Source organism: Peromyscus eremicus, chromosome 3, assembly GCF_949786415.1.
Source record: "Peromyscus eremicus chromosome 3, PerEre_H2_v1, whole genome shotgun sequence".
In the NCBI taxonomy this organism is placed as follows: domain Eukaryota; kingdom Metazoa; phylum Chordata; class Mammalia; order Rodentia; family Cricetidae; genus Peromyscus; species Peromyscus eremicus.
Window position 1 is genome coordinate 124,779,112 of NC_081418.1, and position 13,588 is coordinate 124,792,699.

The 13,588-nt window shown below is 43.2% G+C and overlaps 1 protein-coding gene across 1 annotated transcript in view; it reads left to right on the forward strand.

Annotated features, from left to right (window-relative positions):
• Window positions 1-13,588, forward strand: part of Fancd2 (FA complementation group D2) — a 68,321-nt gene that overhangs the window by 32,643 nt on the left and 22,090 nt on the right. The window contains exons 19-31 of the mRNA XM_059258377.1: window positions 164-224; window positions 877-996; window positions 1,704-1,777; window positions 2,076-2,219; window positions 2,919-3,019; window positions 3,813-3,928; window positions 5,773-5,881; window positions 7,201-7,311; window positions 7,805-7,914; window positions 9,617-9,760; window positions 11,007-11,123; window positions 12,357-12,485; window positions 13,091-13,209. Of these exons, the coding sequence (XP_059114360.1) occupies window positions 164-224; window positions 877-996; window positions 1,704-1,777; window positions 2,076-2,219; window positions 2,919-3,019; window positions 3,813-3,928; window positions 5,773-5,881; window positions 7,201-7,311; window positions 7,805-7,914; window positions 9,617-9,760; window positions 11,007-11,123; window positions 12,357-12,485; window positions 13,091-13,209 (1,455 nt within the window). The remainder of the gene's footprint in view (window positions 1-163; window positions 225-876; window positions 997-1,703; window positions 1,778-2,075; window positions 2,220-2,918; window positions 3,020-3,812; window positions 3,929-5,772; window positions 5,882-7,200; window positions 7,312-7,804; window positions 7,915-9,616; window positions 9,761-11,006; window positions 11,124-12,356; window positions 12,486-13,090; window positions 13,210-13,588) is intronic.

Below are 13,588 nucleotides of genomic sequence, written 5' to 3' on the forward strand. Positions count from 1 at the left end.
ATATTTCACTGTAACCTACATTTTATATGAAGAAAATAAATAGTTCTTCATGCCTTCATGAAATTTTGTGTCTATTCTTGTCTGAAAGAACACAGGACTCTTAAACTTACTGCCAATTATTATAAAATATTACAAAAATGAAGTTAAAATTATTTGTTTCTAGAAGTGTGCCATCTAATTCAACCCAGAGGAGAGCTGACCTGAGCAGTGAAGAGTGTACACAGGTAAGTTTCTATAACATAGTCAGATTTTTTTTTTTTTGCCAGTTTTTTTGTTTGCCAGTTCTCAGAGCTTGCTGTTTGTCACTGCGGTTTTACCAGAAGTAGTGTGGGTTTTGTTTTTTTGTTTTTTTCTTACAATGCTGGATGGATTACAGGGCCCTGTGTATACTAGGCAAACACTACCACTGAGCTACGTCTGTGGCTGGAGTATTTTGTATATTTCCTTTCAAAAATGTCTTCAAGTAACTATTTTTAAAGATAAGGTCTTGTTATGTAGCTCTAGGGCTGGAATTACAGTGTAGACTAGGCTGGTCTTGAACTTGCTGGGTTCCCCCTGTCTCTGCCTCCTAACTGCCAGCACTATAGGCATGGGATACCATGCCCTCCTTCTCATTCTAGGACACATCCAGTGTTCTTCGTCTTACTTGTCTCTCTCCTTCCATACTTACTGTCCATACCTGAGTCTGCCACTCCAGCCTCGTTTTGGCTTTGGATATGAAGTATGCTTGGAAAGAGGCAGACTGCACAAGAGGCTCAGGAGTGCCTCGCTGAGTTTTGGCCGTGAGATTGGAGAGAACTTACTGTGGAGTGCAGAGACAAATTTAGGAAGGGTCGGCAGCCCAAGAGTCACAGCTCTTCTCTCCGCCGACTGCAGGTGACTTCATTGCTACAACTGGTTCATTCTTGCACTGAGCATTCTCCTTGGGCCTCTTCTCTTTATTATGATGAATTTGCCAACCTGATCCAAGAAAGAAAGTTGGCTCCAAAAACCTTGGTAAGAACAGTGTCTTGCTTTGGGGGTGACAAGTGGGAGCTAGTTCTTGAGACAAGGTTTCACTGTATAGCCCTGGTTAACTAGAACTTTTATAAAGACCAGGCTGCCCTTGAACTAGCTGTAGTCCTACGTCTTCATCCCCAGTTTTGGAATGACTGGTGTGAGCATCCAAGTGTCTTTTCTTTTTTATTTTATATGCATTAGTGTTTTTCCATGGATTTCAGGTCCCCTGGAACTGGAGTTACAGACAGTTGTGAACTGCCATGTGGGTCCTGGGAATTGAACCCAAGTCCTTGGAAGAGCAGTCAGTGCTCCTAACCGCTCAGCCCCCAAGTGTCTTTTCTTAAAGCAACAAAGCATCAGAGCTTCTTTGTGATACATTAAGTCTCTCTCTCTGTTGCAGTGTGAGCTCTTGCATTCTAGCTGGGAGGCTGTTCTCCACCCACCTCAGGGCTCTCCTGAGTCTCCTCCACATGATGATGTAACTGTAAAATGACAAGAAGGTTGTTGGTGATTGGCACCATTTGTGTGCCAGGCACTGGGGGAAGCACTTTTTGTACGTTATCTCCTTTACAGTATTGGAGGTCTGTTACAATTTCCTTTTTAGAAACGAGGAGCCTGAGGTGTAGAAAGGTTAGTGGCAGTTTATCTAGGGTTATAGTAGCAAATGTGCCCCTCACTGCACCATTCTTGTTTGCACCCGGAAGGAATGGGTTGGGCAGACCATCTTTAATGATTTCCAAGATGCCTTTGTGGTGGACTTCTGTGCTGTTCCAGAAGGGTAAGTGCTGTTTACCTCCTGGGTTGGCTCTACTGGTGAGGAAATTGTATCGGTTCAGTGGCTAATACAAACTCCACACTACTTTTGCCCTCGAGTCAAGTCTGCCCCTATAGCTTACCCGCCCCAGCCCTAACACCCTGTACCCAGCTGTAGAACTGCTGAGAAGGTCCCCACTTGTTCTCTGTTTATGGCTTCTTCCCATACTTGTCTTTGCTTGAAGTTGGTTTGTTCCAGCTATTTCCCCTATAGCCTTGTTCTCCTCCCAGTTGGGACATCAGATTTTGGGTTCTCTTCACAGTGACTTTCCATTTCCTGTGAAAGCTCTCTATGGACTGGAAGAATACAGCACTCAGGATGGTATTGTCATCAACCTCCTACCACTCTTCCTTCGGGAATTTGCAGAAGATGGAAGTCAAGTGACTTCACAAGAATCAAGCCAAAAGTTAGTGCTTTTCCATTCTGTTGGTATTTTGAATGTTCATGGGGAATCCTATTGTTTTAAAAAAAAGTCTCTTAATATTAATGAATGGATGAATTTATTTATTTAAGTGTGTGTGCCTAAGTGCATGTATCTGCACCACATGCATGTAGGAGCCCATGGAGGTTAAAAGAATATGTTGGCTCCCCCAGAGGTAGAGTGATAGGTGGTTGTGAGCCACCATGTAGGTTTTGGGAACTGAGCCTGGGTTCTCTGCAAGAGCAGTAGTCACTCTTAGCCCTGAGCCATCTCAGCAGCCCCATTTCATAGTTCTTTTAATGTGTGAGTCCTTGCATCAAAGTGTTTCTTCTAAGAAAGATTGTATCTGGAGTTATTAGAGGGACTCAGTCAGATTCCTTTTTTTCTTGGTCCCTGGGATTGAGGTTTGTATTGCCCCTGACAGTCAGCACACACTACACTAGGCTGTTTGCTGTTCCTTGCTCTTTTCTTTCTTCCCATGAACATCCTTTGCTGCCTCTGCCTCCCTCCTTCCTACTTCTGCCTCATCCCACCACTCATACCCTTTGCCTTCTTGCACTTTAGACCATTGTTTCCTGAGCATTCATTGAGTGCTTGCTGTTTATCTTTAATTATAAAAGTGGCTCCTATAGATTTGGATTAATATGACTGTGGTACTAAGTGGAGTGGATTTTTCCTTCCTAGATCGATGTCTCCTTTGTGCCTGGCTTCCCATTTCCGGCTGCTGAGACTTTGTGTGGCAAGACAACATAATGGAAACTTGGATGAGATTGATGGTCTCTTAGGTATGGGGTGCAGTTCTCAGATCCTTTCATTGTGGTCTTTTGGTAAAAGTAGGCAAGGGCCTACTTGTATATGTGAGGTGGAATTTTCTAACGTCATAGATGAGAATTGCAATAATAATGGAATTTCAGTCAAAAGAGCTTACGTGGAACCAGTCATTCTCTTTGTAATTGTTGCTGAATGCTGTATGGTAAACTTTTTCTTTTCTCCATTCTTTTCTTCTTTACTTTTTTTTTTCTCTCTTTTCTTTTGGTCTCCCACTTGTATGTGTTCACTTTTCATTAGTTTAAATCTGAGAGGGGTATAGCATCATCACACAGTTTGTGACCATTGGCCTTTACAGGAAGACTGCTTAGGAATTTGCCGTGAACCATAACACTGTTTCCATGGGCCCGAGTTTCCCTTCCCTATATTGCTTATCTCCAGGAGTCACTATGTTGGTTTTTGCTTTGTATACATAAGCACATAGTAGAATTCTGTTTCATCTCGGACATAAACACCTTAAGTCTTAAGAAGAGCTGTATGCTCTCTGTTGTCTAGAGACCGCAGTTATAGCCAGCAAAAATGGCCTTACCCCATAGCCTTCCAGACATATTTACCTTTCAGAAGTGCTGTTTCCAGCAGGCCTCCATAGGGTAAAGGTATTCTTTTGACACTAACGTGGAAGGATTTTTGAAACAAAACAAAGCTTGGCCCTCAAATAGGAGCTTAAGAGGCAAGCAGGTAGCTGTGGGGGCAGGACCCATGTTCTTCTTCTTTGAGCTAAAGGAAGGTGGGGCATTTGTTCTTTCTCAGATTGTCCTCTGTTCCTCCTCGACCTGGAACCTGGAGAGAAACTGGAGTCCATGTCTGCTAAAGAGCGTTCACTTATGTGTTCACTCACGTTCCTTACTTTCAACTGGTTCAGAGAGGTGAGTAGAATTACTGCAATGTTTCACTTTACTATCTGTAGTTTCTCTCTCTCTCTTTTTTTTTTTTTTTTTTTTTTTTTTTGGTTTTTCGAGACAGAGTTTCTCTGTGTAGCTTTGCGCTTTTCCTGGATCTCGCTCTGTAGACCAGGCTGGCCTCGAACTCAGAGATCCGCCTGCCTCTGCCTCCCGAGTGCTGGGATTAAAGGCGTGCGCCACCACCTCTTAAAAGAAAACTCTTTTCTTGGCTCTTACAAACTCCCTAAAAGTCTCCCTGAAGCACCACTGCCTGTGCTTCTCTGGCAGACGTATCCCACCCCTGCTGACCATCTGTACTTCCTGATGTTCCCAGTCAGAATACTTAGAACGCTCACTGTGTAGCTGGCTTTCCAGGCCGCCTGCGTTCCCACTTCTCCATAGCATGGCCTCTGTGCTGGGAAGTCCTGTTCCTATTGCCTGGGCCTCTGTTCACTCTCTGGACTCGGTTTCCTTTTCAGAGGGTGTTTGTGGACGTTGGTAATGGCGGCGTTTCATTGCTGCCTCTGCCTTTTGGTTATATTGTACTTCACATCTGTGCAACAGCTCCCGCTTTATGGGCAAAGCAGAAAAGCTTAGAAAGGTTACCGACCCCACCCAAGGGACATGGGAAGTAGATAGAGTAAGACTTGATTTGCTGAAGTGCATGCTGTCTGATCGTCTACCTGATTGCATAACCAGTAGTACATAGAAGTTGGGTTAAAATCAGGTTTCTTGCATTTTGGCCCAGGGAGAACACTGCTGTATTACAGTCTATGTTAGCTTTTTTCCCGTCACTGAGTCATAATTTCCAAATGGGATTGTAGAAAGTAGGATTTTATTGTCATTTTATCCTTTGAAATTCTGTGGGACTGGAGTGAGAGCTCAGCAGCTGAGATCGCTGTGCTGCTCTTCTGGAGGACCAGAGTTTGATTCCTTGTGCCTGCATTGGGAGGCTCAGCTGAGGGCAGCTCCAGCTCCAGGCTCTTCTGGTCTTCAAGGTCGCCCATATGCATGTGCACATTAAAATAGACACACACACACACAAATAAAAATTTAAAAATCTTTTTAAAAATAATTTTTTCTTTATTAATTCAGATTTTCCTCCTAAACTTTGTCTTTCTGAATTTAGATCAACTTTTAAATAGTTTCTAAACAAGTGCTTCAGGAAGAAATGCTCTCCTTTTTCTGTTAACAAAGGCACATCTTAGACTTCTTGCATACTTTGTTATTATTTCTTGCAGTTTCATTTACATATGCTCATTACAGTTTTATCCATCTGTATCTTTTCTTTTATGGAGACTGCTAGAATACAGACAGCTGTGGGTTGTCTGTTATACACTAATGCATGAAGCCCTAGCTTCTGTCCCCAGCACCACATAACCGTGTGTGCTGACACATCCCTGTCTCTAGCTCCCACACTTGGGAAGTTGTGGCAGGAGGATCAGGAGTTGAAGGTCATCCTCAGCCACATACTGAGTTTAAAACCAGTCTGGTCTGTGAGACTTTTTCATTTTCTTGCAGATTAGCACATTTTATGATACACTATTTCATACACAGATATATCTGCTTCCTTGTATGTTTTTTTGATTGAGACAGTCTTAGTGACTGGTCTGCATCTCTCTATGTAGACTAGACTGGCCTCAAATTCATGGTGATGCTCCTGCCTCAGTGTCCCAACTACTGGGATTGTAGATATAAGCCACCATACCAGGCTCATATGCTTTATATTAAAAAAAAAATATTTAGTGTAGTAAAAGAACATTTCATCCCCAGCAAAGTAAAGCAAATGAGGTTGATGTCCGCGAATGAACAGAATTTGTGCCTTGCAGGTTGTGAATGCCTTCTGCCAACAGACATCTCCTGAGATGAAGGGCAAAGTCCTTAGTCGGCTAAAGGACCTTGTGGAACTTCAGGAAATCCTAGAGAAGTACTTGGCAGGTAAGAAGGGCTGTGCCCTAAGCCTCAGTTATCAGCGTACCTTTATGTATTTGTTTTGTTTTGTTTTTGCTTTTTGAGACAGAGTTTCTCTGTATAACATTCCTAGCTGTCCTGGAACTCAATTAGTAGACCAGGCTGGCCTCGAACTCACAGAGATCTACCTGCCTCTTCCTCCCAAGTACTGAGATTAAAGGCATGCGCCACCACCACCTGGCCATTTATTTAGTTTTTTTGAGACAGAGTGTCTCTATGTAGCCCTGGCTATCCTAGAACTTGAACTGTAGACCTGGCAGGCCTCTAGCTCATAGACATCTACCTGTTTCTGCCTCCACAGCCAGCTAACCTTTGCTTTATTAAATATAGTCACAAACCAGCAGTAAAGATGAATGTCTTCTTATTCCTTCTGACTCTTAACTGGTTGATTTAAAATGCTAGCTTCTAGCACTAGCTGAGAGATGGCTCAGCAGTTAAGAGCACTGGCTGCTCTTCTAGAAGAGTTTGATTTGAAGTACCCACAAGGCAGCTCAGAGCTGTCTATAACTTCATTTCCACAGGATTCAACATCATCTTCTGGCCCTTGTGAGTACCAGGCATGTATGTGGAGCACAGATATACACATAGGCAAAGTACTCATACACATTAATAACAAAATTTTTTTGTGCCAGCTTAGGGCTGAGTGTAATGTCACACATTTTTAATCTCAGCACTCTGGAGGCAGACGCAGGCAGATCTCTATGAGTTCAATACCATCGAGGGCTACATAGTGAGACCCTATCATAGAGAGACAGGTAGGCAGTGGTGGCGCATGCCTTTAATCCCAGCACTCGAGAGGCAGAGGCAGGTGGATCTCTGTGAGTTTGAGTCCAGCCTGGTCTACAGAGCAAGTTCCAGGACAGCCAGAGCTACACAGAGAAACCGTCTGTCTCAGGGGGAAAAAAAAAATAGAGACAGACAGGCACAAAAACAAAATGAAAAATGCCAGCTTAATTCTCTAGGGAGAATAGGCCTTCTTCAGGCCCTCATCTTAAACAACGGTATGTAAAACAAAAAGTTATGTCATCAAATATTAATATCTTTGGATTTCTAAGTGATTTATTTTTAGTTTCTTTTTGTTTGGTTGGCTATTTCATGTTCTTTTTGAAAATGGTTTTGTATTAATTGATCATAATCAGTTACTATAATATAATATTCTTCTAAGTTCCATTTCACTGTGCCCAAACCACATCAGATGACTGGCATTCGCTGCTGCAGTGGTGATTTTGGAAGCCTGTTTCTAGGTGTTCAGATAATTGGTATTCATTGCTCCTGCTCTGTTTCAGTCATCCCAGACTATGTTCCACCTTTCGCAAACGTTGACTTGGATACTTTAGATAAGATACCTTGGAGCAGTTCTGCTATTTCAACAAAAAACAGAAACAAAGGAAAGATGGGTGAGTACATTCCTATCTTGTCCCTATCTAAGCCACATTGGCTTATATGCATCATGACATTAGTATTTAAAAAGATCAGGGGCTGGAGAGATGGCTCAGAGGTTAAGCGCATTGGCTACTCTTCCAGAGGTCCTGAGTTCAATTCCCAGCCACCACATGGTGGCTCACAACCATCTGTAATGAGAACTAGTGCCCTCTTCTGGTGTGCAGGCGTATATAAAGACAGAGCATTGTATACTTAATAAATAGATAATCTTTTTTTTTTTAAAAAGGAGAAAGTTAAAAAAAAACAATTCAGCGTGCCAATGGCACAGTTGGTTGATGAGCGGTGCTTATACAGTAATTAGAAAAATCGTATCATCAAACCTTTATTGGAAGGTGTGTAATGTTGTGTAGCTGGAATCATAAAATTTCTTTCTCCCTTCTTGGGGAGTTCTATTTGGCAAAACACACTTGCTGATTACTTAAGTCATTTTTCTCTTTTGCACTATAGGGGGGAGGAAACAAAAAGCTGATAGCAAAGCATCCTCCACTGAAACACTTCTAACAGAAGATACTTCGGAATATGACATGGTGCCATCTGGTAGAAGCCAAGTAGATAAGGTATGGGATATGTGACAGAGGTTTGTGACTGCTCAGTGCGAATAAGGCTGGCCTTATTCTTTGTATGTTTTGTAGGGAAGAAATGGGGAGAGAGGCAAATGAATGACCCTCAACTAGAAGAGTTTGCACTGTTCTCTAAATCCTTGGTTGTTGTGTCCCACTAGAAACCATGTACAGTCCCTTGGAAGAGACAGTCTCAGTTGACAGGTTGCTCAGATCAGATTGGCCTGTGGCAGTGTCTCTGAGAGATTGTCTGGATTGATGATTGATGGGGAAGGGCCCAGTCCACTATGGGTGGCACCATCCTTAGGCAGGTAGGGCTGGGTTGTTTAAGAAAGCTAGCTGAGCATGAACAGAAGCAAGCTAGAGAGCAAGCTGGCAAGCATTGCTCCTCCATGGTTTCTGCTTCGGTTCCTGCCCTGATTTTTCTCAGTGGTGGAGTATGACCTGGAAGGGTAAGCCAAATAAGCCCTTTCCCCTCCCAGTTACTTTTGGTGAGAGTGTTTTCTCATAGCCACAGGAGTCAAAGTAGAACAGTCTTATTTCTGCTGCACAGATGGCTGCTTTTTCTAACTATCTTCTGCATACTTTACATCTGTGTTTTGCTCCCCTGTGGTACTTGGAACTCTGATTTATAGTAGTTGTCACATTATGTCTTATAATACACTGCCCTGTGCCTTGGGTTTTTCAGACAGGGTCTCACTACGTAGCCCAGGGTGATCTCAAACGCATGGTCCTTCTGCCTTAGTGTCCTGTGTGTTGGGATTGCAGTCATGTACTTCCATGCCTAGCATGATATTCTTTTATATATTCTTCTTGTGGTCTTTCTCCTTTTTTCCCCAGCCCATAAACGTAGTGACCTGGGTGTGGTGGTGCATGCCTACAATCTCAGCATTTGGGAGGCTGTGGCAGGAAAATGATCGTACGTTTGAGACCATCTGGGCTACATGTAAGGCCTTGTCTCAAAACAACAAAACGAAATATAGTTAGCAAGATGGCCAAACGGCAAAGGCACCTGCTGTCACACCTGATGACCTAAATTCAGTCCCCAGAACTCACGTGGTGGAAGGAGAGAACCAATTCCCACAAATTGTTCTTTGACCTCTATATGTACGTGGCATGCAAACAAACACAGAGAATTAAGTAAAATGTCATAAAAGTTTTTAAGCCACAAGAGACATACACATGAGCTAAGGTTTGAAACTAGATCATCCTAGCCTTTAAGCTCACCGCCTTCTGTACCATGTAAATCACATGCTTTAATTTACCTAGCAGTCCATCCTTAAGTAGAAACAACCGAAGATGTTGACTTCTCTTGCTATACTCTAGCCAGTGCCTTGGCTTAAGGGGTAGTTAGAGAATTTGGGGACAGGAATGTGATGACGTAAGGAAATTATAACTTTATCAAACATGAATGTGTATTGTACTTTAGCATGTTAATTAAAATTAAATTTGGCTGGATGAGGAGACGATCACTCAGTGGTTAAAAGTACTTACTGCTTTTCAGACCGTTTCTAGCACCTACGTTTGGTAACTTCCAACCACCAGTAGCTCCAGCTTCAGTGGGTTCCAGAGCCTCTGCACTCACATGTGTATATCCCACCCACCTACCCACACAATTAAAAAAATTAGATTAAAATATTTGTAATTAGGTTGATATCTGAGACTTTAGTACTTTTGTTTGCTCCACCCTTTCCCGCAGGAGTCCACGGGGAAGGAAGGAAAGACATTTGTGTCGCTGCAGAGTTACCGTGCTTTTTTCCGAGAGCTGGACATTGAGGTCTTCTCTATTCTACATTCTGGACTTGTGACCAAGTTCATCTTAGACACTGAAATGCATACTGAAGTAAGTGACAGTCTAGGATCCCAGAACTTAACCTTGTAGGTTCATATTTCAAGAACACAGATACTTAAAGTAGTTGGCCCAGGTGTCATGGCACGTGACTTTAAACCTAGCACTGGGGAGGCAGAGGCAGGCAGATACAAGGCCAGCCTGGTGAGTTCCACGACAGCCAGGGCTAACATAGAGACACTCTGTCTCAACAAAACAGCAAAAAATGAAGTTAAAATCTGGGAATACTGTTCAGTGGCAGAGCACTCGCCCAGCAGTGTGAGGCCCTCTGTGAGAGCAGTGACAGACGAGACGAAAGGGGAAGACAGAAAAGGAAAGGTTGGTTTCTGACTTCAGAGGCCTTGATATGAGCGCAGTGGTGAGTAGTCATCCTTGTCCTGTTGCTCACAAGTTCCAGGTTTTCTCAGCGTGTCAGAGGTTATAAAACACAGAACTGGTTCTGTGATCCTTACTGGCAGGTTACCAGGTAGTGCTCTTAGGACTTAAAGAATCACTGTTGTTGTCCGTTTTCACAACATCTGTTCAGCATCAAGTAGATACTAATAGAGGCTATTTCTATGTTGACTACTGACCTAGACACACTGGCAGGACAGTAGTACACACAGTATGCTGCTTGCCTTCAGTCAGTGAGGTGGGATAGAGGATGTAGAGATGAGTTCTCCACACTGTATTCACATCTGAACTTCAACAAGAGAGTGTTCTTCCTAGTAAAGTTGACAATAGAGATTATTTTCACAGAAGGTAACTTTTGATGAGGATTTCCATTAGAGATTGGGATTTCTCCAGACTAAAATATTTTAAATGGTGTGAATTTTTACCTTTTTAAGTTTTTCTTCATCAATCTGCTCGTAGAAGATTCTCCGTAAGCAGATATTGAATGAGCAATCTAGGTGGGACATTTCACCCATTCCGTCTCTTGCCGTGTACTTACAGAGTGATTCTCCACAGTGAATAGTAGTGAAAAAGTGGAAGGAGATGTGGCCTCTGAGAACTCTGGGAGATGGCTGAGTGGGTGAAGTCCTTGCCACCTGTGTAAATAGGTGCCGGGGATCTGAACTCTTGTCCTTGTGCTTGTGTGGCAGGTGCTTTGTCCACTCAGCCTGCTGTCTAGCCCCCTGTTTCCTTCTTTTGATTAAAAGTCAAATTCAGTTCTTCACCAGTGGGAGGGATGAACAAGAGAACCCCAAAAGTATTGTGAATAGGGCGTGATTGAAGCTAGTCTTCATCTTCTATGGTACAGGCCACAGAAGTTGTACAGCTTGGGCCTGCCGAGCTGCTTTTCTTGCTGGAAGATCTTTCCCAGAAGCTAGAGAATGTACTGACACCTTCTTTTGCCAAGAGAATCTGCTTCCTCAAGGTTAGTAGAGATAGGGCTTAGAAAACTTGGAAACAAGCAGGTGCTAGTGCTGAGTATCCTGGCGTTATGTTTAATTTCCTAGGTAACTTGATGGCATTTCTATTACCAGATTGAAGGTGCTTTGCCCTACACAGGCTGGGCTGTAGTGTAGTCTAATATACTTAAAGGCTGAGGCTGGATTCCTCACACCGTGTGTGTGTGTGTGTGTGTGTGTGTGTGTGTGTGTGTGTCTGTCTGTCTGTCTGTCTGTCTGTGTCTGTGTCTGTGTCTGTGTGTTTAAAACAGAAAATTGAAGAGACTCCCTAAACATGAAATTTATTTCTAAATGTCCTAAACATTTTGAATTGTGACCTTTCTCAGGTCTCCCCTCATTTCTCTGCAGTACTGAGGCTCAGACCCAGAACTTCATTAGACTACCACTGAGCTATACCTGTAGCCTCAGGTTTGATAGCCTCCCAATCTAAGCATGTATAAAATTCAGTATAGAACTTGGCTGCCAGAGAGGCCAGAGCCTCAGATATGTATAGAAAGAACAAAAGCACCTAGCATTGGGGAAGCCCTTGGGTTGTACGGATGGTAAAATATGGATATGTGTGTTATTTGTGCTCTATACATGAGCTCAAACTCATTAGTTATGATGGTCTACTGAGACACTCTTCTATAGCCAAGGCTGGACTTGAATTTCCTATGTAGCAGAGAATTGCCTGGAAGTCCTGATCCTCCTGCCTCCAACACCCTCCAGAGATTAAAGGCATACATCACCTGATGCCTGGCAAGTCTATACTTTTTAAAAAGATATTTTGATTTATTTTTATTTTAAGTGTATGAGTATTTTTCCTGTGTGTATGTGTGTGTTCCACGTGCTTATCGTACCCACAGAGATCAGAAGAGGGTGTCACATCCCCCTGGAACCACCCTATGGGTGCTAGGAAACAAACCAGGGTCCTCTTCAAGCGCAGCAGGCACTCCTAACTGCCGAGCTGTCTCTCCAGCCCTTGTCTATACTTTTCAATCGAACTGTTCTATCTCTACAAAATCCATTCTCTCAGAGATTTAAAACAAAGTGAAGTTTCTTTTTTTCTTTTGCTATCATTTTTATCCCTTTGTTATAATATTATCTTAGGCAAGTAAATTACCTCTTCTATCTGGAATCACAACTTTAAACACTTAAATAATGATTAATTTTAAAGAATTTATCCAGTTTCCCCCTTATAACTCTGAGATTTATTGTAGAATAAAGGAAGCCGTAATATTGGATTCTCACATCTTCATCAGAGATCTGTCCAGGACATTGTTCATTTTGTTGTTCAACTGCTAACCCCAATGTGTAACCATCTGGAGAACATTCACAACTACTTCCAGGTCAGAAGACTGTCTTATTATAAGACTAGAAACCATGTAAGCACAGGCAGGCAAGCTCCCGTGTGTAGGTAGCTCTGGGAGGAGAAGCAGGAGGAAAGAGGTAAGAGGAAGAGAGAGAGTTATACCCTCTGAGTTAGAGGCCAGGGGAGCAAGCAGGCAGACTCAGCAGTAGAAGTCTATGAACAGCTGCATAGGCTGAGCGTGGTCTTCAGAGAGGGTGCAAGAATGTCCAGAGTGGCTGGACAGGCAGGCTTTGAAACTTTTGAGGCGGGGGAGGAGAAAGGAAGAGAAAAAAAAATGAAAAGTTTCCAGGTGGTGGTGGCACATGCCTTTGATCTCAGCACTCAGGCAGAGGCAGGCGAATCTCCATGAGTTTGAGGACAGCCTGGTCTACAGAGCAAGTTCCAGGACAGGCTCCAAAGCTATAGACAGAAACCCTGTCTCAAAAAACCAAAAAAAGAAAAGAAAAGAACAAATGAACTTACAGGCAGGCTTAGCTTTGTGGGTCTGTAAGTAATTGCCAAGAGTCCCTTTCTAACTGAGAAATACTGAAGAGGAATGAGAACAGTTATGGGAGGAACCAGACTGAAGTCTTTACTCTTTAGTGCTTAGGTGCTGAAGATCTCAGTGTGGATGACAAGCCAAGAGTGAACGCTCAGGAGCACCACACCATGTCTTCCTGCTACCAGAGGCTGCTGCAGATCCTTCATGCTCTCTTTGCTTGGTGAGTAGGAAGTGCCCAAGGGGGAAGTGAGTGTGTGCTTGCTCCCACTTGTGATTATCCCCTGAGAGAAGAAGGGAGGGAAATGAGTCCAGCCCTCCTTACTGTGACCCTTTGTTCTTTTCCATTTGATCTTGTACACCCACTGAGTCGTATGGAGCCAGTGTTATAGGCAGTTCGATAAATTAGGTGGTGTACTGATGAGCTGATATGACAAGTCTCGACCTCTTACTCTGGTTTCTTGTAGCAAGCATTCTGTAGGAACTAGAGGAGCCAGCCTGTGGTACCTGTCTGTAATCCAGCTACTGGGAAGGCTGAAGCCGAAGGATAACCTGAGCTCACGTGGGGTTTGAGACCAGACTGAATAGCACAGAGGCACACA